Below are 26,482 nucleotides of genomic sequence, written 5' to 3'. Positions count from 1 at the left end.
CATGGGCTTAATGTCAAACAAAACTTTAAGCAACATAGCACTCTTTTTGACTAATTTATTTAACAATTTATTTTATCTGCAGGAACTCGTCGTATGGCCAAGAAGAATGCTATTGTACGTAGCCTGCCCTCTGTAGAAACGCTTGGTTGTACATCCGTCATCTGTTCCGATAAGACTGGTACCTTAACTACTAACCAGATGTCTGTCATCAGGGTAGGCATATCACTTTTTGTTCATATCGCATTGTGTGATGATATTCTGCTTATCTAATATAGCCATTGTGCATTGAACCATGCAAGTCGTGTCATAGTTCAATTCATATGATGCCTTTATCTTATCCACTGTCCTTTAGTTTAGACATTTCAATTTCAATTTCATTTTATTTCGGAAATATCATCCATATTAATAAACTTATAAGCCATAAGCACAAACATTAAGCACAAACTGATCTATAGCTCATAATGTGCTCTCCATTTACCGGAATTTCAACATCTTTTTTTTTTTTGTAGTTTTTTGTTTTGGACAAGATTCAAGGTGATCGAGCTGCCTTCCATCAGTTCCAAGTGTCTGGTGTAACGTATGAACCTCGTGGAGATGTGTAAGTAACATCATAATTATCATAAAACCTTTTCCAAGTCACAATAATATGATAATTGTCATTATTTCAATCACAAATCCCAATAACATAAAAATACCATTATTTTATTCATTTCATTGTTCATCATCTTTGTTGTCTTCAATAGTAATAATCATTTGCTCTGTCAACTTCTATATATACATCTTAAACTAATTCTTTCCCTATAGAACTATAAATAACTCCAAAGCTGATCTTAGTAACTACGAAGCTGTGTCTGAGCTAGCAACAATCTGTGCCGTTTGCAATGATTCCAGCATTGATTTTAACGACGTAAGTAGAGTCTTATAAAGTATTCAAATGTAAAGCTCTGTCGACACTATCAAACTTTATTTGACAAAAAAATGTGATTTGCCCATATATGGACATGATGATGTCATATCACTACCATATTTGGGAATATCACTACCATACTTAGGTTTTTTGTTGTCAAACTAGTTTGATAGCGTAGACAGAGCTTTACAAACATTCTGCGGTATCTACCAAAAGTGTGTGGGATTTTATTGGACCGCAATACAAATTTAGTATTTAGAGAGTTTCTGGTTTTCAGAGAGTCCTGTACTTGTAAGAGAATAATAATGATAGTTTGATTCCTTCGCCTTCATCATTTTTGTTTTTCCTCTGTCCTCCAGTAAAAATCATTTACGAGATTATGTGTGATGTTTATAGCTATTTATATAAAATACATTTTACCTTTTATCAGAAACTTTAAATGTCAATGTATAAATGTCATCTAAATCATTGCAAATGATAATTTATTCATGGTAACTGTATTACTACATACAGGTAGTTATTTCTAAGCAAGCACATTTAAGTTTGATAATTTGATTTTTAAAGTTCTTCTTAAATTGTTTAGCGGAAATTCATACCCAAATTTCTCAAATTATAGTTTGCTCTTTGATAAATAAATATAAATTTCTGCGATGCCTGTAAATTTTTATTGTTATGTATACTTATAAATCCAAAGGCAAATTATTAAAAAATGACAATGCTGTGGGTATCCATGGCTGGATCTCAATGGAGATACAAAATAAAGTAACCACTGAAAAAATGACAATGCTATGGGTATCAGTGGCTGGATCTCAATGGAGATACAAAATAAAATAAGCACTGAAAAAATGAAAATGCTGTGGGTATCCGTTGCTGGATCTCAATGGAGATACAAAATAAAGTAAGCACTGAAAAAATGAAAATGCTGTGGGTATCCATGGCTAGATCTCAATGGAGATACAAAATAAAAAGCGAAAAGCTAAATCAAAACAGAACAAAGTGCTTTTTATGTATATTATTAAAATTATTATATCAACTGTAGGCCAAACAAGTGTACGAGAAAGTTGGTGAGGCAACTGAAACAGCTCTGACGGTCCTTGTAGAGAAGTTGAATGTTCTAAACCAGAATCTCGGCGGCCTAAGTCAGCATGAATTAGCAAACACTTGTAACAATAGTTTACTCGCTGCGAATAACAAGGATTTCACGTTGGAGTTTAACCGTGATCGTAAGTCTATGAGTGTGTACTGTTCTCCAGGCAAGGCAGCTAAAGCAGGTAGCACACCCAAGATGTTTGTTAAGGTCAGTTTTGTTTTGTTTATTTATTTGACTAGCATAATACAATTTACAATAACATACAATACAACAAAGAGATGAAATATGCTGGGCAAAATACATCCCTGTGACTCAAGTGAGCCAGCTACCTACCCCTCATATGAAAAATATAAAAAAGTGTGTTTGCTTTACTCTATTCCGTAACACAGTTTTAGTGGTTTCTAGATATAGACGACCTATGACCTACACATGGATGCGTAGGTTGTCGGTCTTTGCAAAACGAAAAGACCTTATATAATCTCCTTCATGCTTGGCATTGATGGTAATCCTGTTTTCAGATGCAGAGATTATTTTTAAAAATAAAAATTAATTCATTTTTGGAATTTGTTATTTATTTATACTGGGTAACCTCTTCAGTCAAAGACTGGTCTCCCAAAGTAAAAGAGAAAATAACAAAGCTGATCTGTCTGTTGAATACCGTTGTTTATGAAAGGTTTCATTAATTTATAGGGCGCACCCGAATCCATTCTTGATCGTTGTGCGTACGTCCGTGTTGGTCTAAACAGAGTTCCAATGACACCATCTGTCAAGGGTCAGATTTTAGAGTTGATCACACAATATGGTTGTGGTAAGTCATATTCAATATTGTATTCAATATATATAATATTATATTCATTCCATCAGTGGAAAATTATTATTTCCATTTATTGTCATTTGCATATAAAATATACCATAGAAATTATGTTTGCTCTGAAATATAAAAAAACAGATAAATAAATAAATAACAAATAATTATATTGACTATGTTGGTTATTTCCAAGTTTCCAATATTGATTGTGCCATTGTGTTTATTTCAGGTATGGACACTCTACGTTGCCTTGCCTTAGCTACCATTGATAACCCAGTGAAAAGAGAGGATATGGATTTAGAAAACTCTGCAAATTTTGTCAAATATGAGGTACTATGTGATTCTTTTTGGCACTGTGTCACTTTTGATGTCAATATGTAAATTAATGACAATATGATTAAAATATTTTGTTTCTATTTATGTGTAGACTAACATGACTTTTGTTGGTACCGTCGGCATGTTGGACCCCCCACGCAAAGAGGTCATCACATCCATTGAGCAATGTGTTGATGCCGGTATTCGCGTCATTGTCATCACCGGTGACAACAAAAACACAGCTGAGGCAATTTGCCGAAAGATCGGCGTGTTTGCCCCTGATGAAAGCACCGAAGGCATGTCGTATTCAGGCAGAGAGTTTGATGATCTCTCCACAATGGCACAGAGGGAGGCTGTAAGACGATCACGTCTGTTCTCACGTGTTGAACCGGCACATAAGAGTAAGATCGTAGAGTATTTGCAAGCGGAAGGAGAGGTGTCTGCTATGGTAAGCGTTATTTAACAATCACTTGTGTGGCTGTGACAGAATCTGATTGTCAAAGCAGTGCAATACAATATTTAATTTTATAAATGTATTAGGAAATTTCATGATGTCATAGGGGATTTCCCACTTTTAGGTAATTCCCCTTGTTCAGTAAATTATGTCATTTATACTCATTGTTTTCTTAATGTTTATAGACTGGTGATGGTGTGAATGATGCCCCTGCTTTGAAGAAAGCTGAAATTGGTATTGCTATGGGTTCTGGTACTGCTGTAGCCAAATCTGCCTCTGATATCCTTTTTTGTTACGTTTCTTTGCAAATGTAGATATGTAAATGTAGGAGAATAATTTGTGGCTTTTCAGCCTACTGCACACAAACGTGGACAACAAAGGCAGCAACTTCTCTTCATGTTGTACAGCTTCCCCCAAGCAGCGCTCATTCGTCCACAACAGGACCTTGCTGAAATGAACCAGAACACGACTCTTCTAGGGTTGATAGGGCCACTTCCCATGCAACCACATTTTATCACAGTGAGGGTAAATTTAAATTGAGCAATCACATGTGAACAATGAATTGACTTCATCGTCGCAAATCAAAGATTTCTTATTGTATTCAAAATATTAATATGCATTATTGAGTAATTTATTAAGTAGAATCCTTGACCACAGTGCACAAATGATCCTCGCCGATGACAACTTCTCTTCAATCGTGTCCGCTGTTGAAGAAGGTCGTGCCATCTACAACAACATGAAACAATTCATCCGTTATCTGATCTCGTCCAACATCGGTGAAGTGGTCAGTATCTTCTTGACAGCAGCTCTTGGCATGCCAGAGGCATTGATCCCTGTCCAGCTACTGTGGGTGAACTTGGTCACTGATGGTCTCCCTGCCACAGCTCTAGGATTCAATCCACCTGATCTTGATATCATGGACAAACCACCAAGAAGCTCTAAGGAATCTCTTATCAGTGGATGGTTGTTCTTCAGATATATGGCAATAGGAGGTACACTTACATTTTAACTAATTAGTAATCTTCTTAGTACTGTATCGTAAATAATAAAACCATACTTTAATTATAATTTACACTTCTACACTCCTTTTTTTATTTACAAAATTTATTATATATTTATGTTTATAATATTGTTCATATTTTTCAGTGTATGTTGGTGTGGCAACCGTTGGTGCATCTGCCTGGTGGCTGATGTATTACGAAAATGGACCACACTTTAGTTATTATCAAATTGTAAGTTACAATAACTATATTATCAACCCTGCTTACTCTCGCAACATTTAATGGATATAATCATTAATGTCAAAATATTTTTGTTTTGATTTTTCTAGACACATCATCTGCAGTGCCCTCTAGAGCCAGAAAACTTCAAAGGAGTTGATTGTGAATCATTCGATGATCCTCATCACATGACCATGGCTCTGTCAGTTTTGGTAACCATAGAAATGTTAAATGCTCTAAACAGGTATGGAGAAACAATTGTGAATAAATTAGGACTGTTTGAAATATATACTGTGTGAACATACATTGAGCATTACCATAAGTCTTTATCGTCATCAACACAAGCATATATTATATGACAATAAAAGTGGGACAAGCCCAAGAAAGGCATAGGCAAACGTGAAATTTGGTTTCCTGATGATTAAAAACACAGATAGTATAACAGTGATGTAACATATTTACAGATTAAAACCGCAGAATTCACATGGCGTACATCAAATAATATTTGATTAATATATGAATTAGTATATTTATTAATATTAATATATACTGTAAAAATTTTTTTTTTTAGTTAGCATTGTATTTGTATTTTCCGAAATTTAATATATTTTTGTAGATTTTTAATGTTGTGAATATTTTAGTGAATAATTGTGCAATATTGCCACCTGTACTAAAAGATAATAATAATAATCAAATAAAGAACAGTGCAGATAGGTTTTAGTATATAATGTAAAATTTTTCTTTTTTTAAATAAAAGTGCAATTGTATTTTCCAAAATTGTGTATATATTTTAAGATTCTTAATATTGTAAATTACAGTGAATAATTGTGAAATTTTGTAATTGTATTTTCCAAATTTATTATTGTATTTTTATAGATTTCGTTTCAATATTTTGTATTGTAATACAAACATTATTAGCTATGTGCTATTGCTTTTGTACATTTTATATACCGTAATAAATAAATAAATACAGAGATTTCTTTCTTTCTTCCAGCTTGAGTGAGAATCAATCTCTAATTTCAATGCCACCATGGTCTAACCCATGGTTACTAGGTGCCATTGCATTATCTATGTCTCTACACTTTGTTATTCTATACGTTGATATTCTATCGGTAAGTTCAAAATTGATAATTTACATATATTTGTTGATATAAAGTTTGCATTACACCACATATATTTAGTTCTGAAAAGAACTGTTGAGGATGATCAAAGTATATTGATCGAAACGACGAAAAACTCAACAGTTCTTTTCAGAACTATATATACGTGGTGTACCGCTAACTTTATATCAACATTTGATTTCGCCATGCAAACCTTCAAACAATAATTTATATATATTTGTGAAGAAGACAATGTGAAGATTGAAAAATGCATTATATTCTTAAATTTTGTTTATTCTTAAATTGTGTTTTTATGATTATGTTTTACAGACAATCTTTCAAATTACACCTTTGAATTGGGCGGAATGGGTAGCTGTTCTCAAGATCTCCATCCCAGTCATTCTATTAGACGAGACTCTCAAGTTTGTAGCTCGCCGAGTTACGGACGGTAAAAGCTGTTTCAAAGATATTCATTGGATAATCTCTATTGTAGCTTTAGCCGTTGCTGTGTTATATTACACTCCTCTTTAATAATGGTAGACTGACCACTGTCCAAAGACTGTACCAAGGAGGCTAGCCACTTAACATCGTTTTTATACAATGAAAATATTACCGATATATTTCATAAATTTCAATGAATTTCAACACAATTTGTCGGCGTGTCATCTTCACCGACATTTTATTGCATTGATTTTAGTAGTTCATGTGTCTGCGATCGTTAAACAAACGGTGCAAATGAGTGTCTTGGCTTAGTCATCCACAAACTTGGGATGAGTGTTGTCTATCATCCATACAATACACAGTAGATTATTCATTTAACTGAGTATTGATGCTTTAGTGTCTGTACCCAGAGTCTAGTCACTTGAGTATTAATGCTTTAGTGTCTGTACCCAGAGTCTAGTCATTTGAGTATTGATGCTTTAGTGTCTGTACCCAGAGTCTAGTCACCTGAGTATTGATGCTTTAGTGTCTGTACCCAGAGTCTAGTCACCTGAGTATTGATGCTTTAGTGTCTGTACCCAGAGCCTAGTCACTTCAGTATTGATGCTTTAGTGTCTGTACCCAGAGTCTAGTCACCTGAGTATTGATGCTTTAGTGTCTGTACCCAGAGCCTAGTCACCTGATATTTCCCAGCATGCATGCTGCACTATTTTTTTCTACTGTGCAATTTAATTTGTCTTTGTTTCTTCACAATGTTTTCACATGTCACTACATGTATCGAGTACATACTTCTTTTGTATTTTTCTTAATTATTAAATTAATCGAAGAAATTAATAACATTTTATGGGATTGGTTGATGGGAATTTAATTTTTTTTTTTTCTTGCTTTCTCATTCAAAATATTGCTTTAGTATTCAAAATACTTCTAATCCATGGCATAATGTTTTGATTCAAATAACTATTGCATTCAACTGAAATTTTTAATTTATATAATTCAACTCTAATCAAATTTTTATTAATCTAATTATTGATAATAGTTTGTCGAAAGTAAGATATAATTTGTGTTTGGAAGAAAATACTAGTGAAACAGTAATTGATTTAATTGTAAAATACTCACAATATTGTGTTTTATTTATAACTACATAATTAATTGTCTTGTTTGTGGATTGATTGATTAGTCAATCAATTTATTGATCTTTCAGGAATAATTATTTACTAACAAGTTTATTGGGTGTAAATATTTTTATTCTGTCTTTCTGAAACAAAAAGGTCAAACTTTTACCTTTATATTTTACATAGGAAGATTTTTGAAAATGGTTTGTGAGTAGAGGACAGTAATAAAAGAAGTCTTTAGTTAGGATACTAGTTTCTGACTGCACTATGCAGTACTACAACGTTATTATCTGCACAGATATCTTGCTAAATGAAATTAAAATTAAGTATGTGTCTGTTACGCTTGATTGGTTTCAATTGGTTATGCTTGATTGGTTGCAATTGGTTATGCTTGATCGGTTTCTATTGGTTATGCTTGATTGGTTTCAATTGGTTATGCTTGATTGGTTTTGTAGTTACTGAGGTGCAGTCAAAAATCACTAGTTTGAAAAAGCCTTAATATAATCATGGAAGAGTTAAATTTAACTCTTCCCTGATATAATCGTGGAGAAATAAGTTATTTCTCCATGATATACTAAACACTGCTATGTACATAATTTAAAATGAATGCAAAAATGAAATTAATTTAAATAGAAATTTGTTAGCATTCCAATTAAGTTGTGTAAACACCAAGAAATTGTGATTAGATAGTTAATTTGTTATATATAACTATAAACTGTATTCTCTTAAACATTCAGTGTAATAATCTAAATAAATTTTGTATTTAATGGTTAGATAGGACATAATTATAGATAAACTTGACTCTAACCTGCTTTTTATACTTGTTGTATGTGTTCACTGTAAACAAAAAGTGTATTTCATTATGCAGGTTGGATTTTGACCAAACGTCTATACTTTTATCAAAAGAATTACTTTGTTTTGAAGATGTTGATACTTACCAGCTTTATTTTAAGTTGCTTTAGAACCGTTTGAACATCCAAAACCTGATATTTTGCTGCTGTGGTAACAGAGGGAGGCAGTACGGATGGTGGCAAGGGTAAAATAATAGTGCAATGATGCCTGTTATGGCCATTACAAATCAGGTTCACCCTCCCTCTGAGATTAGTTGAATGTCTGACCCAAATTTTGCAATAATATATACAAAAGGATGCATTTGTTAAGCTAGTAGATGTTGTGTGTGTGAGTTTATATGTATTTACTCCAGTTTTCAGGAACTGATAAATGTTAATATTCACTAAGGTCGGAGACGGCGATATTTGCAACATGGTGAATGCAATGTTGGTAATTAAGAAGTTTGGTCACATGGTTTCGGTGACCAGCCAATCACTGGGCTGTGTTTATTTAAGATAATCGTTAGTAAATTGCTGAAAAAAAACACCTTCTTAATTCAATTTTATACATATCTAGTGATATAGTGATTTATTGTATAAAAATATAAATAATAAGAGAAGACATTTTTGTTGATGTTTTGGTGGCAAAATTGTTGATATATTCTACAATTATGTTTTGTATATGTGGAATGTATTCCATTAAAACATGTATTAAACATGTAGATTCAACTCTGTACAAACAACATTTTATTTAAAAACTATATGCATATATATGGGCATGCTAACACCTAATATGGTGTAACATTGCTATATACTGTATGGGCATGTTATCACCAAATATGTTGTACCGTTGCTATATATGGCCATGCTAACACCTAATATGGTGTACCATTGCTATATATGGGCATATAGGAGGTGTTTTTTTAATAGAATGTTACATCTGGACAGAGTGTAGAGTATGATAAACATCATATTTGTAATGACACATTAGCCCTTGATTGACAATGTTATATTTTATTCCTCCACTACCAGAATTGAATAAAGTGTAACATATATACTTACAATTGTTGTGTTAACAGAATACAGAGTGTATTAATTGCATGGTGTTCATTTGAAGTGAGCCTGAACAGCATGAAATACTGCTACACCCTGGGAATATACTAAGACCCTGGGAATAATATATTAAGACCCTGGGAATAATATATTAAAACCCTGGAGATAATATATTAAGACCCTGGAAAATATTAAGACCCTGTGGATATATTATTATTAAGACCCAATGTCTTAATATATCCCCAAGGTCTAATATAACCCCAGGATCTTAATATATCCCCAGGGTCCTAATATCCCCAGGGTCTTAATTATTTAGCCCCTGGGATATATTATTAATACCCTGGAAATATATAGAAATTGAAGATATGTTAGAATGTTGAACCTGTGTTAGGGTTTTTGAAAAATGATATCAAAATAATGAAGTAAAGTATTGATTCCTCCGTATCAGTACAGAGTCTTTTAATAATTGAATACTTGATACGAAATGTAATCTTTGGTTTAATACTCCATCTCTGTGATAATGATAGTTTATGTAGGCCTAAGCTAGGTGAAAAGTTATTCATCAAAATGTAAACAGTGAAAAGGATTCAGAAGTAAGCTTCTGCCAGGAATTGGCCAACAATCGACTTAAAATCAAGCAAGTATCACTGGTTAAGAGGTAAAACAAGTATTGTAAGATAATTTAAAAATCACCGGTCGCATTAAAGTCCTAAACACTAATTTTCACTTTCATATATTTCCAACAAATTTGTAAGCGCTTGATTAATTTTGCTTTTATTAATATCAAAATCACTCATTTTCCCATTTTTATGCTAAAGGTTTCTTAACCACAGCCTAGCATACGTAGTTTGCTTCATTATCTAATCCTCATTTTCACGTCTATTATATCAAAATGTACATCATTTGTGTTGTAGATTATTTTATGATCATCACTGCACAATATTTAATTTCATATTGATAGATTGGAATAGATAAAAATGTTGCAATTTAATATTTGTTCCAGGGTCTCTCGTAGCGTCGTAGCGTAAAGTTAATTACCGCATTGGATTTGTGGCGGATAATTCTCAATATTTAGGCTGAATCTCCTTAAGATTGAATAGTATTAAAATCATCGGTTTCAATATCTTGTAGATATTTTCCAATAATTTAAACCATTGTTTGGTAACTGCATGGTTGCTCTGTTTTTAAGCATGCACTTTTATATTGTTGTGTTTAATCTTACGTAGTGTTTTGTAATCTATGCTACGTACTGTTAACGTACTCATGTATAATTCAATATATTTATTTTTTTTTTTCTTGGTTTAAGGCTCTTTTTAACCATAATGGTAGAGATATAAGGCCACCATATCCGTATACTCGGCCCCAAGATATCGAATGATTTTACAGCCATAATTTGATTCTCCGGTGGTCTAACCGCCACCTCTTAATTTATTTTTGGTTGTATTAGTGTAGAACAGTACTGTATATCTTTTATTATATTACCAAATTTCTCATCGTTTATACATTAATTTTTTCATTCTTTATTTGATATAGTTACCCCAGATAGGAAGAAGAGATAGATAAGGAATAAATTGATGGTTGATTGGTAAGCCTGTAACGGCCACATGTCTTGAATGAAGGAAAAACGCCGCCTGTGAGATCATCTAGGATGTTCGTAAAATTGTCATCTCGGCCAAAACGCCACTTGCCTCTTCGAAGGAAGTGGAGCAACGTTTTTAAAAATAATCGTTTTTTCAGTATTGTGACGGGTTCAGACATGTAGAATTCGGAATTTAGAAAAGGTTAATATTAATAGTGGTACGATGATTTTCTTTCGAGTTGGGTCTGCCGTGTTTTCAGTCGTCTTGTTTACCCTCAAGTGATTAACCAGTTGGTGGTTTGAAATCTAGTCGTCATAGAAATTATTAATTTGAATGAAGTTATTGCAAATAAAAATGGTTTATTTTATCAAAAAGTACTATATGCTTTCTATTGTAACTTTGCAAATACAGTATATTTCAAATAAGTTATTTTATCAAATTGAAAATATATTTAATAAATGGAATTTACATCCATTGGTGGAGTGGAACACTAAAATCAGAAAATTGTGATATGGCCTATCAAACCTAAATATATCAAATAGTGATCCTAATATGGTTAATTTTATAAATTCACTGCCCTTAAATAATATTCGGGTTTGTTTTGAATTATTATCAAATACAGTAATATTATTAATAGGTAAATGTGTATATATTTTGTGTGGGGTGTGTGCGTGTGTGTGATTTAAATCAAAGGGTCATTTTTTCATTATTGGACAATAATATACTTATTAGTGGCATTAGTGGGGTAATTTGATATAGTAAATTTAATTTAGATATTTGAATCTGAAAATATTTTTTTCAACAATGTAGAAACATAATAAATATCTATCAAAATTTAATTATTTAATTTCAGAATAATGAAATAATATGAAAGTCATTTTTGAATCGGTTTAGTGTATTTTAAACAGGAAATTTATGTATTTGTTAGAAAATAGAATATATTTTATTTAATTTTTTTCTTTAGTTTACTTTTGTTTAGAAATTCATGATTTACAATATTTGGGATATTTGTTGTTTATTTTAGGAGTTTCTATCTTTATTATTTATTATTTTATTAATTGTGTTAAAATTAAAAAAACCAGTACAGTACATCTTCAGAGTTACTTAACGTCATTATTTATCTGTACTTAAATCATCAGTTTAATGTTTTAGCCGTTTTACATTATCTTCTTTAAATTATTAAAATTCTTCAGAAACCATTGAATATCTTGAAAGAAGAAAGGCAGTTGATTTATAGTTACCCATCCGAGTACCACCATAGTTGTACGACATTTGGACTAAAGTGTTGCCTTTTGTCTGGGCCACACCCTCCCCATTTCTATTTAACCATTCACCTCATATTGCAGTACATACAACATGGTGCTTTAATTCACTAAAGATTTCCAAAACCAAATTATAGAAATGTTATAATGTGGTGAAAAATCACATTTAGTTTATTTTGTAATTTTCTAACAATAAAATATGTATTAGAGATTGAGTCTGTGATTCTTGTTTTGATTGAGTATTTTTAAGGAGACATTTTGATGTGGTAGGTTGTATATAAATATAAGCTTCAGGATCAGGTAACTTGTATAGTGTATTTTTTTTTTCTCCTCCCTACCCAATAATAATGTACACCTTATTCCAACCATGTTGGGTGTGGTTGTGATAATGTACACCTTATTCCAACCATGTTGGGTGTGGTTATGATAATGTACACCTTATTCCAACCATGTTGGGTGTGGTTATGATAATGTACACCTTATTCAAACCATGTTGGGTGTGGTTATGATAATGTACACCTTATTCCAACCATGTTGGGTGTGGTTATATAATGTACACCTTATTCCAACCATGTTGGGTGTGGTTATGATAATGTACACCTTATTCCAACCATGTTGGGTGTGGTTATGATAATGTACACCTTATTCCAACCATTTTGGGTGTGGTTATGATAATGTACACCTTATTCCAACCATGTTGGGTGTGGTTATGATAATGTACACCTTATTCCAACCATGTTGGGTGTGGTTTTGATAATGTACACCTTATTCCAACCATGTTGGGTGTGGTTATGATAATGTACACCTTATTCCAACCATGTTGGGTGTGGTTTTGATAATGTACACCTTATTCCAACCATGTTGGGTGTAAATAAGTAATATTATTTAGTAATATTGGAAATCCCTGACCCTACACTGAAAACAAATAATATTGCAATATATCAAATTATAATCCATAATTTATAAATTCTCAAGATAAGGTAATGTCTTGAATAAATATATGAAATTAGGTTTAAAATGTGCTTTAACTAAGTGTAATCTAGAAATGTTGCTTAAGTACAGGTACAGTGGCAGATTTTGAAATAAGGGAAGGGCCTATAAGAAATTGTAAAGAATAATCTTTTCTGCACTGTATTTTTGATAAATTTAGGAATGGTGGTGTTTGAGTTGCATGGGGCCCCATTGGATCCACCTCTAAGGTGTACAGTGGATCCGCCTCTATGGTGTACAGTGTTGAGGGTGTTTAAGCCAACCCTACCCTGCTGCCTACAAATCATGTCAAATCAGGATATTAAAGTGCCTAATATAGATTTTTTTTAATGTAGAATTACAGAAATATTAAAATAAGTACTAAACTAATAAATATTATCTGATGTGCAGTAATTTGTCATATTTTTGGTCAAAAGAAGAATACCGATTTACCAACAGTCGTTGGTGCATCCGCATGTTGCCCACTTTCTAATAGATATTTCTAATTGTCCATTTTCTTAGGGTTTGTTTATTTCTTTAAACTGTAATGTGTAGGTGTTAATAAATTAACTTCTCTGCTTAAAAGCAATAACATTGTTCATTGTTTTATTACAAAACTTTGGTTTTTAAGATTTCGTGGTTTTTAGTACCTACCTTTACCTATCCTCTTCAGGCAGAGTGTCCCATAAGGCTACAAGAAGTTATCTCAAGTTCATTCTGTTTCTAGCTTTAACTTTAGCTTCATTCCATAATCTCCAGCCGTATCTATCTCTTTCTTTCTCCACTGTGCGCCTCCATGTTGTTTTCAGTTTTCACTGATTATTTTCAATTTGGTTTTGCTAATTATTTCTGCGCTAAATTTGGTTTTTAGTACACTTCCTAAATGTAAAAGTAAAGTTTCCTTGGTGCATTGTAGCGGTGGATCCGGATCCAGGGAGTTGCGCTAAAACTATTTTGTGATCTAGTGGCAAAATATTGTATGTTATATGTTGCTGTTAGCGCTGCTCTCCGTTTTGAAGTCCAGGATCCGCTGGAATGGAATGATACAATGATTATCGTTTTTTATTTTATTTTTTTTATTTAGAATCATTTACAAAAAATACAAATCAAAACATTTTAACCTTGGTGCAATAAAGTTATTTGTTGTTTTTTTTTTTGGAAATTAATAAAATTCAAAAGGGTGTCTAGAAAACTTAGTTAGTTTTCCAAGATATCTTCGGTCTTAGTTTTCTAGTCACCCAATTCAAAACTTTCTGTGCACTATACATATAAACAAAGTAAGTAAGTAACAAGCACATAAAAGGCTACTGAACTGGTTTGTTTACAAAATCTTGCTTTTTACAATGTCTGATCTTTGTCAAGTATTCTGGAATGTTGTTGTGCCAACCTCGACATCATCATTTTAATCAAAATCCTCTCTCATAAAGGCCTCGATATCTCGTCTAATCATGTGATGCATAATGGCCTCCTGAGTGCGCTTTGCTTGTTTTGATTCAAGTATGGAATAAAAAACCGGAAAAATGCAAACGGTCGCTGCAGACGCGAACAAGCTTTGCACAATCGACAACTTCTGAAATTGATTAACCATAATTAGAGTAGAAAAGCCAAGGTACAATGTCATTAAATAAACAAACACCTTGATGACCCTTGACATTATTTCAACAGAGAAAGGTTTATACATCTGTGTAATATACTCGAATATATCTTGCCGAATAGACAAAAAGTTATGCGAGTTGAGGATCACGGCTGGTGGTGGGTTTAAAGTCATGCTCCGGTTAAATAAAGGAAACGATTGGCTTGTACAGATCACATGTGAATTTGAATGAACAAGATTTCGATTTGGATGATCTATATTTTCGTTTTTTTCGATACCTTTCTTTTCTTTTGTAATCTTTTCCGCAGTGTTTAAAACGTTCCATAAAAGGTCTGAATACTGACGTGTGTAACTGTTGATCATCCTTACAATGTAAGCGAAAATTCCAATAGCGTACACGTAAATCCTACTTAGCGCGCCAGCGTATATGACGATACCGGTGAACGTGTAACCAATAATTTCAATAAGGTACAACAAAATCGTGATGCATTTACCCAACAAGATAACTTCTACAAAAATAAAAAGCACCCAGAGTAACATCAACTGCAGAGATTTTGAAATTTGCGTACTTGTTAGCCAGACGTGGAACATGCGCATGAAACAATACAGAAACGGAATACAGTTCAACGCAACAATGAGTAAAAAACCGGCGCAGTACGGAACAAAACATGTTACGATAATCAGTATAGACCAATGTTTTCCAAGCTTGATGGTAAAGAACCGGTAGAATAACTGAATTCCGTGGTATCCTGACTTCCACAGTTCAATCCTCACAAGCATCTCTGCTCGGGCCTGGAGAACATAGAGGAACCGTTTCATACCTGAATATGAATCATCCGGAATTTTTAAAGCTTCGGGAAGATCAAACAAATCTAAAGATATCCTTGTGCGATCATGAGAATCTTCTATAAAGATTCGCTCGAACCAATCACTTTTATGGTGTAATGTGTACAGCATGCCCACCACAAATATGGTGAAGATGGTATTTGATATAACATACCATACAATACAGTGAACGGTTGTTTTCCCATTTTCCAATACTGCCTCCCATCTCAAATAAAAGTCCTCCTTATCGGTTGTAAATGCTATAGTATAAGGCAAAAATTGTAGAAAAATGAATAAGAACAGGTAAAATAAACAGCGAGTTATATACACATAGTTATTTGAGTTCCCTTTAAAGAGTAGCCAATATTTCGGTCCTGTCGGTATGTCTGTTAGCAAACTTAAATACTTGATCTGTTTTCCTTGGTAGATTTTACTCTCGGGATGCGAGCGCAAAACGTATTTCAGCAATAATGGGAAATAAAACGATACTACGAAAGCAAGCAGTGTAATCGTCTTCATCCACGGACGTGTAGATCGTGAAGATCGTGATTTAGTGAGAGAATTATCTGAATTATGGTTCCAACATTCGTAAAGCATGCTGCCTTGAAGTATGTTATAATACGTGAACATGGTGTTCACCAAATCATGTTTTTCCAGACAAACCTCGGAGGTGCTTAGTATCGGTTCGTCAGATGTTGCTAGCAACGCTTTTGCAATAATAGTGAGCTTTACCGCATCGTCTGCCATTCTAAAACAATCGGAGTCTTGCGGAAAACTTGCGTTCAGTCTAACCGTTTCCATCCTGAGGCTGAGTGTCCCTAGGGACAGCGAAGGGAAGTCGAACGGTAGACTTAAAAGGAACTTTCCCTTGCTGCCTACGACCCAAACCCAGTGATACGCATCCACGACATCAGAATCGTTTTGTAAATTAATCTTTTCAGCAAAGTTCAATTTAACTCGCATAAACGTTTTACGGTTTTCGACAGCTTGCGTGAGTCTTTCTGGTTCGTAGATCTTGATGTGGCAACTTGGAATGGGTACGTGTGTTGTTGATCCAAGATGGAAGGTTACTATAGAAACCAATAGCCAGATGATACCGTTGCACAACATTGTGTTTTATGTAAACCTGGGAAAAATAGAAAAAGTGTTACTGTAGCAACATTACTTAGCCCTAGTTTTTGGGGGGGCCGGCCCGGGTCCCCACGCTAAATGTATAAACATTATAGAGAAGAAATCAGAGTTCAGCACTTCAGTTAATTTTTCACACCCAACTCCCCATTTCCAACCCCCCCCCCCCCCCCCCACCACTATTTCAAAATCCTGGATCCCCCATTTCTTAATATTTGAATGTTTGTATATGAGTAACCCACTCCTTTGTTGAGTTCTGAGGTTGACCCCTCAAAGGGGGTCCTACTCTGTATTTGTATTGTACATTGAATTGAATATATAATACTGTAATATAATAAGTAGATCTTAAACTACTTGTCATGTTTAAGTACTGTTTACAGCTATAATATATAAGTATATACTATATAATAATATAAAAGTACTGCTGTATTACATTTTGTCCTATTTAAAATAAAAACTGAAACTTAAAAAAGAATAATATTGTGATAACATACAGTATCCCAAGGTCATGTGTTCTAATATGTATTATAATTATTATATGAAATCTTACCTGGATAGACACAAAGCATGTGTTGAGTTGTTTTTTTTTGTTACCTTGCGGTAGTTGGCTCTCTGGATAGCTACAAACAGACACAAAGCGTGGTAGTTGGTAGTACTGTTTTTTTAATTTAGTGGTAGTTGGATCTCTCTGGTACAAATAGCTCATTCAGGAAGTTTGGATTTCCTTCCTGGAGAATAAAAGAAAAATATTTTGCTCAGCTATTGTTTTCATTTTAAGATTCTCAACCCACGTCTGTAGGGTAAGAAACATACTATTTATTTTTAACATCTAACTTTGCTGTCATTTTTAACCCTAGATTTTACTGACAGATTTTATTATTTAATTTATGCTGCCGTCAAAAACATTTGCTTGATTTATGTTTGTGGAGTTATTTCTTTCTAAAAATAGAAATAGTCATCAGCTATGAATGCAATGTTCTATTATGTCTCTCTAGTACTGTAATTATATTCTAACATATGTAACCTGATACTTCTTTACTCCCTGGTATAATCGGGCTAACTACCTTACACCAGCAGTCCTTCTCTTGAATTTATCAAGATAAAAACACAAACATTATAATATACTAGTGATGGCATCTGTTTGTGTACAGTAGTGCAGTTTATGTATTTATGTATATATGGCTCATACACCATCCATGCTCAAACAAAGGAAAAATTTCCTCATTTCTTTAAAATACCATGCATGTACAGTACTATTCTATTTACCTATTTTTTCTATGATATTTAGAAACATAAAAAACATTAAAAAAATATCACCTGAAACCAGAGACTAAATATCAAAGACCCCGCATGCGCACAAACCCTGCTTGTTTTGATCCTTAAGGATCGTTAAGCAGTAACCGAAAGAAGAAGAAGAAGAAGAAGAAGAAACAATTCATACTATACCTTGTTTGTATTAGCACTACCATCAACATCCTTCTGTCTGCTGTACAAATCTGTAAACTGATGTGGACTAAAAAATAGAACCATCCTCATTGGATGGAAACAATACTCAACTCTACCACCAGTCTACTTAGTTACCATGGCAACAATCACTTTGACCTCAATGTGTACCTTGTACATCCTTACACCAATTAAAAGTACCATATGTTTTGGAATATGTAGTATAAAAGATAAGGGCCCTTATTAAACCACCTTAGTTGTTGAGGTGATCCCTGTCTAAAACTTTAATTTGACAAGCCCATCCCTAAGACTTCCTCAAATGGGATAGGCCAAAATTAGTAATACACCTCATAATAAATTCCCATGGTCTGTATATTATTTTGATCATTCATGCAAGAAGCACACAAAGTAAAGGTGACTTTATAATATCTGTAGGTAGAAAGTTGTTGAATCAACTCCAGTTACAGTTAAACAGTTTACAAACTTGGATGCCATGGTTGTAAGACTATTTACAGTCATTACTCAATCCCATACTCAATAGTAATACATTTAAAGCACATAAGTTACCTTTGTTTGACTTCTTGGTAAGTGTTCTTCATTTTTTTAAATTAGATATTCATAGATTCAGACATAACCAGGGCAGTGCCTGGCTGTGAAGATTTACAGTGGAGAAACTGTAACTTAGTACTGGCTACCGAATACAGGGATAATTTCATGGCAGGGCGGACTCAGGGGTGTTGCCCTAGTGAGGGGTGTTGCCCTAGTGGCCCGGATAATTTCATACTAAATGTTTTTTCTTGCACTAAATTAAAATTTAGATCCCATTTTATCGTACAGTATACAGCAACATTCATATAACGTTATAATGTCCAGGGCTGGAGTGAATTTGTAAATTTGCAGACTGCACAATAAATATAGGCCTACTCGGTGTCTAATGCCCTGGACTTTTTGGGCAACCCCTTAAAATAGTCCTGCGACCGCCGCTGCATAGGATAATTACATACATGGGATATATATTATATAAACACATCAGGCACAGAACATGAATTCTAAACCGCCCGGTGATATACTGAAATTTAATTAATTAATGTGGAACAATAAATATAAGGAAATCTGTGAGAATGAGAAAGTCGCCCCAACCGAGTAATGTACATACTATAGACTAGCATGTAATTGAAAAATGTTATTGAAATTTGAATGATACAAATTAGTAAGTACTTACAGGAGGACTAAAATTATTGGGTTTTTTCTTTCAGTCCTTACGCATTGACCATGACACGTTCCCAGAGCATCTTACTTATTCTGGCAGCCATGTGTACTGTGACGTCATCCAGAGACATCTCTGCAAGGATCCAATCGGATAACACTACCTGTCTACTGGAGATGGATGGCACAGATGTCTTGCAAGAACTCTTGGAAGGTGATGCTGTCTTTATCAACATAAAGTTGTTATCTTTTGTTGATGCTTCTGATTCTGTTGGAATGGATTTCTACGAAAATACAACAGTTATCGACATCAACCACTGGGTAGTGGCTGTCGGGAAAATTGGTGAACTCCTTTCAACTTTTCCTTTTGATTTTGAATACCTGTCACTTGGAACTCTAACTCCTGGTGTGGAACACATCTCCTTAAACGTCACATCAATACCCGAGTGTTTCTTTGATGTTGACAACGAGGACAAATTAAACATTATCGCAAAATCTCTGCTACAGCACGAAAGTGATGAAAATGCAAAACAAGACGTTTGCATTGAGCGTCAGCTAACACGCGATAATTTCAGCGTATCAGGTGTTTACGGAGTGCCTTCCTGTTATTACACTCTTCTTCAAGGCAGTACATACTTTGAATGCTGGCAAATTTCAGAAGAAGATAGTTCAGTGGAACTTAGTAATTTCGTGACGCATTTCTGGCTGGACACCTTTTACTGGCTTAGTATAATATTCACGTTTTATTTTAACTTGTTCTTCGTCTCCTTTTTTTGTCGCGTAAAACCAATGGTTGATAACGGAAAACAATACTTAAGCATACAAACTGATCTACCAATGGGTCTTAAGTACTTGATGTTTTATAAGGGAAATCAATATACTTTTGTTTTTGTTTCACGTTGGCTTGTACTATTGGTTCTTGTCGGTTTCTTGCAATACTTACCTTACATCATTGCACATGTCTCGGACAGCGATAATTTCACACGTCGTTGGGCAGCGATTTTTAACAATGAAGTGATTCGAGGGAGTACATTTTGGGGTTGGAATATTTATGTAAATTTGGTGTATTTTATTTTTGGGGTTATTCTGATGATAACCTGGTTGAAATATCAAAACTGGTTTGAAACTAAGTACATTGAATCAGTAATGCGAGATCATTTTTTTCTGGAAGAGTTCAATCTCGCGCCAGATTTGAAAATTCCAAAGGATAATTACAGTGGCCTGTATAGATTTTTATTTGTCATGAAGGAAAGGACAAAGATGGCTGTGTCGATCTCTCATTGGAAGCACGGGTTGAACGGGTTTTGGAAGTCTTTGTCGTTCATAAACAACAAGGTACTACAGTATATTGTGGCAGTACTTCTTGTTGTACCGTTCTTATGTATCTACACCATTGGCACTGCAGTTAATTCTATCCCGTTGTTTTATTGCATGTTACGTTTCTTCCAAATATGGGTGATTGATGACAATATGAAACTAAGCAGTCGTATTTTGATGATTTCAGCTTCTTTTGGTCTCTTATTCGTCGAGATTGCTCTGTTGGGAAAATTTGTATCTATCTTTGCATACGTCTCCGGTATTGTATGTTACTTCTGCATCGGTTTACTGGTGAACTCTGGTACTGCCGGCGTCTTTGTTGCTGTCTCTGTCATCGTGATTGGTTATGTCATTTCGACACTAACCGATTATTACCACGGATATGTGGTTCTGTTACAGCAAGTGATATCGGTGTTAGATAAATTAATCACAGACAACATGGTGCAAGTATCTGGTGATAAACTGCCATCTTTCCCACAATGTACAGATCAGATAAATGATACATGCTTTCCTCTTTCTAATGTTGTAGCTGTTGAAGCTAATGAGAATGCTGGTACGTCAACTGGACCTTCAACTGGACATTCAACTGCCCCTTTAACTGAACATTCAACTGGACCTTCAGCTGCCCCTAACACACAACCTACTAGTACGCCTACTCCTTCAAATGGAACTCCTGCACCAGCACAATCAATTGATGGCACATCTTTACCTTTAATTCGGCAAGACACCGAAGGCTTAACTGCTATTGAAAAGACTCTCTTTGACTTGATTGTTCAGAAGTATAGACCAACAGGGATTCAAATCTTAACAGTCATCATGCAACTTCTGATTCTGAGCCTAGTAATCTGGGTTGGTTTCTCAACACTAAAGCTTATTGAAGACTTCACTGACTTAAACCAGCAAGTAGAACTATTTGCAGGAGTTGTCATTGCTGGTATTGTACCTCTTTTTGAGGTAATTCTACGAAATAAGGCGGAGGAAGAAAGCAGACAAAAGATTCGTGAAAAATGTATCCGGCGCGACATTGAAGAATATCTGGCTAATGGAACATTTCAAACTATGGTTATCTAACATGGTAACCACCTGTCAATTATTTTATGCAAATGTACCTATATTTGTCTGTTTTAATATGCAAATGACTTAAAGCAAATGGCCTGTTTTAATATGTAAATGACTTAATGAAATGGCCTGTTTTATACAAATGACATTTATATGCAAGTGGATTTCTATGCAAATGATGATTTATAGCAAATGGCCTGTTTTATACAAATGACTTTTATATGCAAGTGGATTTCTATGCAAATGATGATTTATAAAAAATGACTTTTAAATGCAAGTGAACCTCTATGCAAATGAAATGAAATACAAATGAAAATAACCTGCTGTTTTTTTTAATTCTCTATTATGCTTGCAAATGTAAATTTGCCTTGTTGCTTACAGCAGTTTTAATTTTGAAATCTTGATTTGGGTTTAGAATACATTTAGTCCAGACTTAATATACAGTATTTGTACAAACATTTTTATATATATAATGAGGAAAACTCATGTTTTTAAAAGTTTAGTTAAAGAATTTATTCATTTTTGTATTTTATGAACTGATAATCAATAAATGTTTTTGTTTTAAAAAATGAGATGCTGCAACTAATCTAATGTTATACAGGTCATATTTATATGTATATTTTTTATCTTCTAAGGTGTACAACCCTTGTAACCATCTATTGCATAACTGTCTCAGCTGAAATAGACGGCTGCTTAATATAGATTAATAACACACAAACATTTGAATTTATATAAACATTTATATATTTTAATACACCTTGCAGCATACAATAATTCTGTAACAAAACAATAATTGTAAGCATAAAAAATGGCACAAAAAAATCAGCATTATAAAAACTGTGAAAAACACTAAGAATTCAATATACATTTTTTATTTGATTTTATACATAAAAAGTATTACATACTGTACCATACAATTGTAAAGACGATTGGTATAGATATTTATATAATAGATATAAGTGAGCCAGAAGCTAGGGGTATAAATTAGTCTTTATTAATTATTAATAACGATTTTAGGATAGATATTATATACCTAAATAATGCTAAATATATATATATTGAGTGAATTTTCTCCAACTTAAAAACATTGTAATAAATAGTTGATCTGAGAAATAATACTATGTCCGAGAAATACTGTATTAAGCTCTGTCTACACTATCAAACTTTATGTGACAACAAAATGTGATGTGCCCATATATGGACATGATGATGTCATCACTACCATATTTGGTTTTGTCAATCTAGTTTGTGTAAACAGAGCTTTAGCAACATAATAATTATTATTATAGACTAAAAAATCCTTTCTATAGAGGGCGGTAGATAACATTTTGTTGCAATGAAAGAATTATTCCCTGGGTAATAAATACTAATACTGTACAGTAATTATTACAGTATAATACAGTACAATATAATTATAATATAAACTAGATTTGAACTCGTCACTTTGACGAGTTCGGGTTATCCACGCAAACGCAACATGCACATACTTAACCATATGAACCTCGACAATTATTATGCCATCCTATGACATGAAATAAATATGTTTACAGTGCTGAATTGTATCTATTATGTAGCATACATCATATTACAGTATGTTATATACAGTGTAGCATAGACAAAATTACGAGACCCATCTTTTAAATCCAATTATTAACACGATGACGTCATCAAATTGACATATAAAGATAACAATTTTAGAAGATAATTATCTAAATAATTACATTAAAACAAATTTGAAGAATTTTGGGCACGTAAAAGTGAGATGCGCTCTATTTAATGTGATGAGCAATAACGAAAGAGTAAAAAATCCTATATTTTACATTCGTGTTAAATTGAAATGATGTCAATCTTTTTTAAAATGACTAGGAAAGGCTATAAGATCATAATTTAAGAGAAAAACACATAATTTTCATGCTCCGTGCACACCTTACGCGTAAAATTTTTCGCGCCCGTGGGAATTTTTGACACGCTCAAAATGTCATGATCAGCGTAGAAAGTTGATTAGAAATTAATTTTGCGCATTTTGAAATTTTAAATGCGCGTGCGTGCGTGCGTAACTTTTTGTGAAACATGCCATTTTTAATCCATAGAAAGTTTGCCCCTGATATGACTTAAATGTTCACCAAGTGTCAATACAAGATTACTTTTGGTTTATAATCTATGATCAATCATTGAAATTCATAAAATCGCGCGTTACTTACGCTGCGCGACTCTAACGTCATATAACAAAGTTTCCTGCACATCTACAGCTACAGGTCAATCTTATGACAAAGTTATACAAAGTTATGTCTACAAAAATTTGAGATATAGCTGCAACAAAAATCCGGGAAAGAAAGAAGAATAAAGATGAAACTAGATTTGAACTCGTCACTTTGACGAGTTCGGGTTATCCGCGCAAACGCAACATGCACATACTTAACTATATGAACCTCGACAATTATTATGCCATCCTATTACATGAAATAAATATGTTTACAGTGCTGAATTGTACCTATTATGTAGCATACACCATATTACAGTATTTTACAGAATAAACTGTATATGTTATATACAGTGTAGCATAGACAAAATTACGAGACCCATCTTTTAAATCCAATTTTTAACAGGATGACGTCATCAAATTGACATATAAAGATAACAATTTTAGAAGATAATTATCTAAAAAATTACATTAAAACAAATTTGAAGAATTTTGGGCACGTAAAAGTGAGATGCGCTCTCGTTTAAACGCAATGAACTTTTACGCAAGAGATGAAAATATGACTTTTTGAATTCAACTGGCCATATGATGACGTCACAACATCTGATTGGCAAAAAAATCACATCAATTCGTATCTACAATCCAATAGCTTCCAGAAAACGTTTTAATCATGATTATCACTTTTTATTCTGACGAGCTATAACAGATTGAAATTTACTGTAAAGATGAAAATAAGTGACCCACGTTATTTACGTTTTTAGACATGATGACGTTATAAAAATTAAAATATTTTTAATTCATGCGAAAGATAGTTGATTAACGTAGACAATATTAAAATTTCGGGGGAAATGGAATACGTATAAGCGAGAAGCGCTTTATTGAATTTGATGAGCAATAAGGAAAGAGTAAAAAATCCTATATTTTACATTCGTGTGGCCATACGATGACGTCATAACATCCGAGTAGTAAAGGTTCTGCATGAATTCATATCTACAACATATCTGCTTACATATTAAATTAAAAAAATTGGGGGTCGTGGATGATCCTGAGGAGCTATAATAGATTAAAAATAGGCTTAATTTTGACAATATGTTGTCACTTTTGCAACTAAAACGCGCGCAAATGTTCTAAATCAACGTGTTCGTATGACGTCATTTTAATTTGAAATGATGTAAATCTTTTTTAAAATGACTAAGAAAGGCTGTAAAATCATATTTCAAGAAAAAAACACATGATTTTCATGCTCCGTGCACACCTTACGCGTAAATGTTTTCGCGCGCGTGGAAATTTTTGACATGCTCAAAATGTCATGATCAGCGTAGAAAGTTGATTAGAAATTAATTTTGCGCATTTTGAAATTTTAAATGCGCGTGCGCGCGTAACTTCTTGTGAAACATGCCATTTTTAATCCATAGAAAGTTTGCCCTTGATATGACTTAAATTTTCACCAAGTGTCAATACAAAATGACTTTTGGTTTATAATCTATGACCAATCATTGAAATTCATAAAATCGCGCGTAACTTGCGCTACACGACTCTAACGTCATATAACAAAGTTTCCTGCACATCTACAGCTACAGGTCAATCTTATGACAAAGTTATACAATCTTGTGTTGACAAGGATGACAGATATGCGTGCAACAAAATTCCGGGAAAGAAAGAAGAACAAAGAAGATGAAAAAAAAAAAGATATTTACAATAACAAGGGTTATCCGCAAAACCTTACGGTTGCGGATAACCAAAAAACCTTACGGTTGCGGATAACCAAAAAAGATTTTTACAATCACAAGGGTTATCCGCAACTTCTAAGTTGCGGATAACCAATAATTAATTCAAATTATCATAATAGATCTAACCCGTGTTTATGTTTTAAAATAATTGCACATGATTATATTTGCTGCTGTAATACTTATTACACCAAAATAAAATACAATACGTTCGAGCCTTGAGCAGACCCTGTCGCGATCGCGGCCCACCACATGATGAGCCTTCTTGAATTGAGCCTTGTACGTCCATGTTCCCTCTATACTAGCATGGATTAAAGAATTCTTTAATCCATGATACTAGTAAACCCCTTCTTGATAGGGCAATTGGTATGCATTCGTTAACTGTATGTTTGTATCTTTCTTGGCACTCTTATGTACCTTTTTTCCATCTTAGCCCCTATGTGGCATATTTTTGTCCATAGTAGCCTAGTAAACGGCAGCACATGGTTTTACTTCATCAGTTATGATAATTTGCCAGAAAGGGCTAAACTACCGATTACAACTACGGCGAGGACGAAGAGGACGAAGAGCAGGACAATAATTACGTTTTGTCTCTACGGATATAAAATAATATAAAAGTTATTAGACAGTGTACGAGCTTCACGCATTATGTGAATGCCCATTTACTGCACACATACGCCAAACTTGTAATACACACTGCCATAGCATTGTGTTCTTATTCTCTATTGAACCTTTATTACTGTAAACATTTGTTTTCGAAGTTCTTAGGCCTAAAGTTAGTAAAAATATTATCTAAGTTTGTTATTGCTATTTTCATGCTTGTACCGTACTATTTGTGTGCC

General features: G+C 33.6%; 3 protein-coding genes and 1 long non-coding RNA gene across 5 annotated transcripts in view; 2 read left to right on the top strand and 2 right to left on the bottom strand.

Annotated features, from left to right (window-relative positions):
- Window positions 1-13,733, top strand: part of LOC144835717 (calcium-transporting ATPase sarcoplasmic/endoplasmic reticulum type-like) — a 41,739-nt gene extending 28,006 nt beyond the window's left edge. The window contains exons 11-24 of one of the 2 annotated variants that reach the window (XM_078690789.1): window positions 83-213; window positions 510-598; window positions 805-907; window positions 1,947-2,204; window positions 2,688-2,805; window positions 3,035-3,135; window positions 3,233-3,568; window positions 3,760-3,854; window positions 4,238-4,566; window positions 4,721-4,806; window positions 4,905-5,038; window positions 5,789-5,906; window positions 6,225-6,342; window positions 10,864-13,733. In XM_078690789.1, coding sequence (XP_078546915.1) covers window positions 83-213; window positions 510-598; window positions 805-907; window positions 1,947-2,204; window positions 2,688-2,805; window positions 3,035-3,135; window positions 3,233-3,568; window positions 3,760-3,854; window positions 4,238-4,566; window positions 4,721-4,806; window positions 4,905-5,038; window positions 5,789-5,906; window positions 6,225-6,342; window positions 10,864-10,889 — 2,042 coding nt within the window. In that variant the 3' untranslated portion in view covers window positions 10,890-13,733. Of the gene's footprint in view, window positions 1-82; window positions 214-509; window positions 599-804; window positions 908-1,946; window positions 2,205-2,687; window positions 2,806-3,034; window positions 3,136-3,232; window positions 3,569-3,759; window positions 3,855-4,237; window positions 4,567-4,720; window positions 4,807-4,904; window positions 5,039-5,788; window positions 5,907-6,224; window positions 9,359-10,863 lie in introns of those variants that run through there. The other variant, XM_078690788.1, reaches the window with a different exon arrangement.
- The window catches only part of LOC144835755 (uncharacterized), a 167,438-nt gene that overhangs the window by 133,080 nt on the left and 7,876 nt on the right, over window positions 1-26,482 (bottom strand). The window lies entirely within an intron of this gene.
- Window positions 14,143-18,236, bottom strand: LOC144835382 (uncharacterized). The gene is made up of 3 exons (XM_078690466.1): window positions 18,135-18,236; window positions 17,239-17,416; window positions 14,143-16,686 (listed from the first exon to the last, which is right to left on the bottom strand). Exon 3 carries the CDS (start codon window positions 16,668-16,670, stop codon window positions 14,544-14,546), a length of 2,127 nt encoding a protein of 708 aa, XP_078546592.1. The 5' UTR covers window positions 16,671-16,686; window positions 17,239-17,416; window positions 18,135-18,236; the 3' UTR covers window positions 14,143-14,543.
- Window positions 17,469-22,742, top strand: LOC144835381 (uncharacterized). Its single transcript, XM_078690465.1, has 3 exons — window positions 17,469-17,488; window positions 18,571-18,715; window positions 19,388-22,742. The coding sequence occupies exon 3, from the start codon at window positions 19,404-19,406 to the stop codon at window positions 21,723-21,725; it is 2,322 nt and encodes a 773-aa protein (XP_078546591.1). The 5' UTR covers window positions 17,469-17,488; window positions 18,571-18,715; window positions 19,388-19,403; the 3' UTR covers window positions 21,726-22,742.

This window comes from Antedon bifida, chromosome 2 (assembly GCF_963402885.1).
Source record: "Antedon bifida chromosome 2, ecAntBifi1.1, whole genome shotgun sequence".
NCBI lineage: Eukaryota > Metazoa > Echinodermata > Crinoidea > Comatulida > Antedonidae > Antedon > Antedon bifida.
Note: the sequence above shows the minus strand (reverse complement) of the source record. Positions and strands in the feature narration are given on the sequence as shown.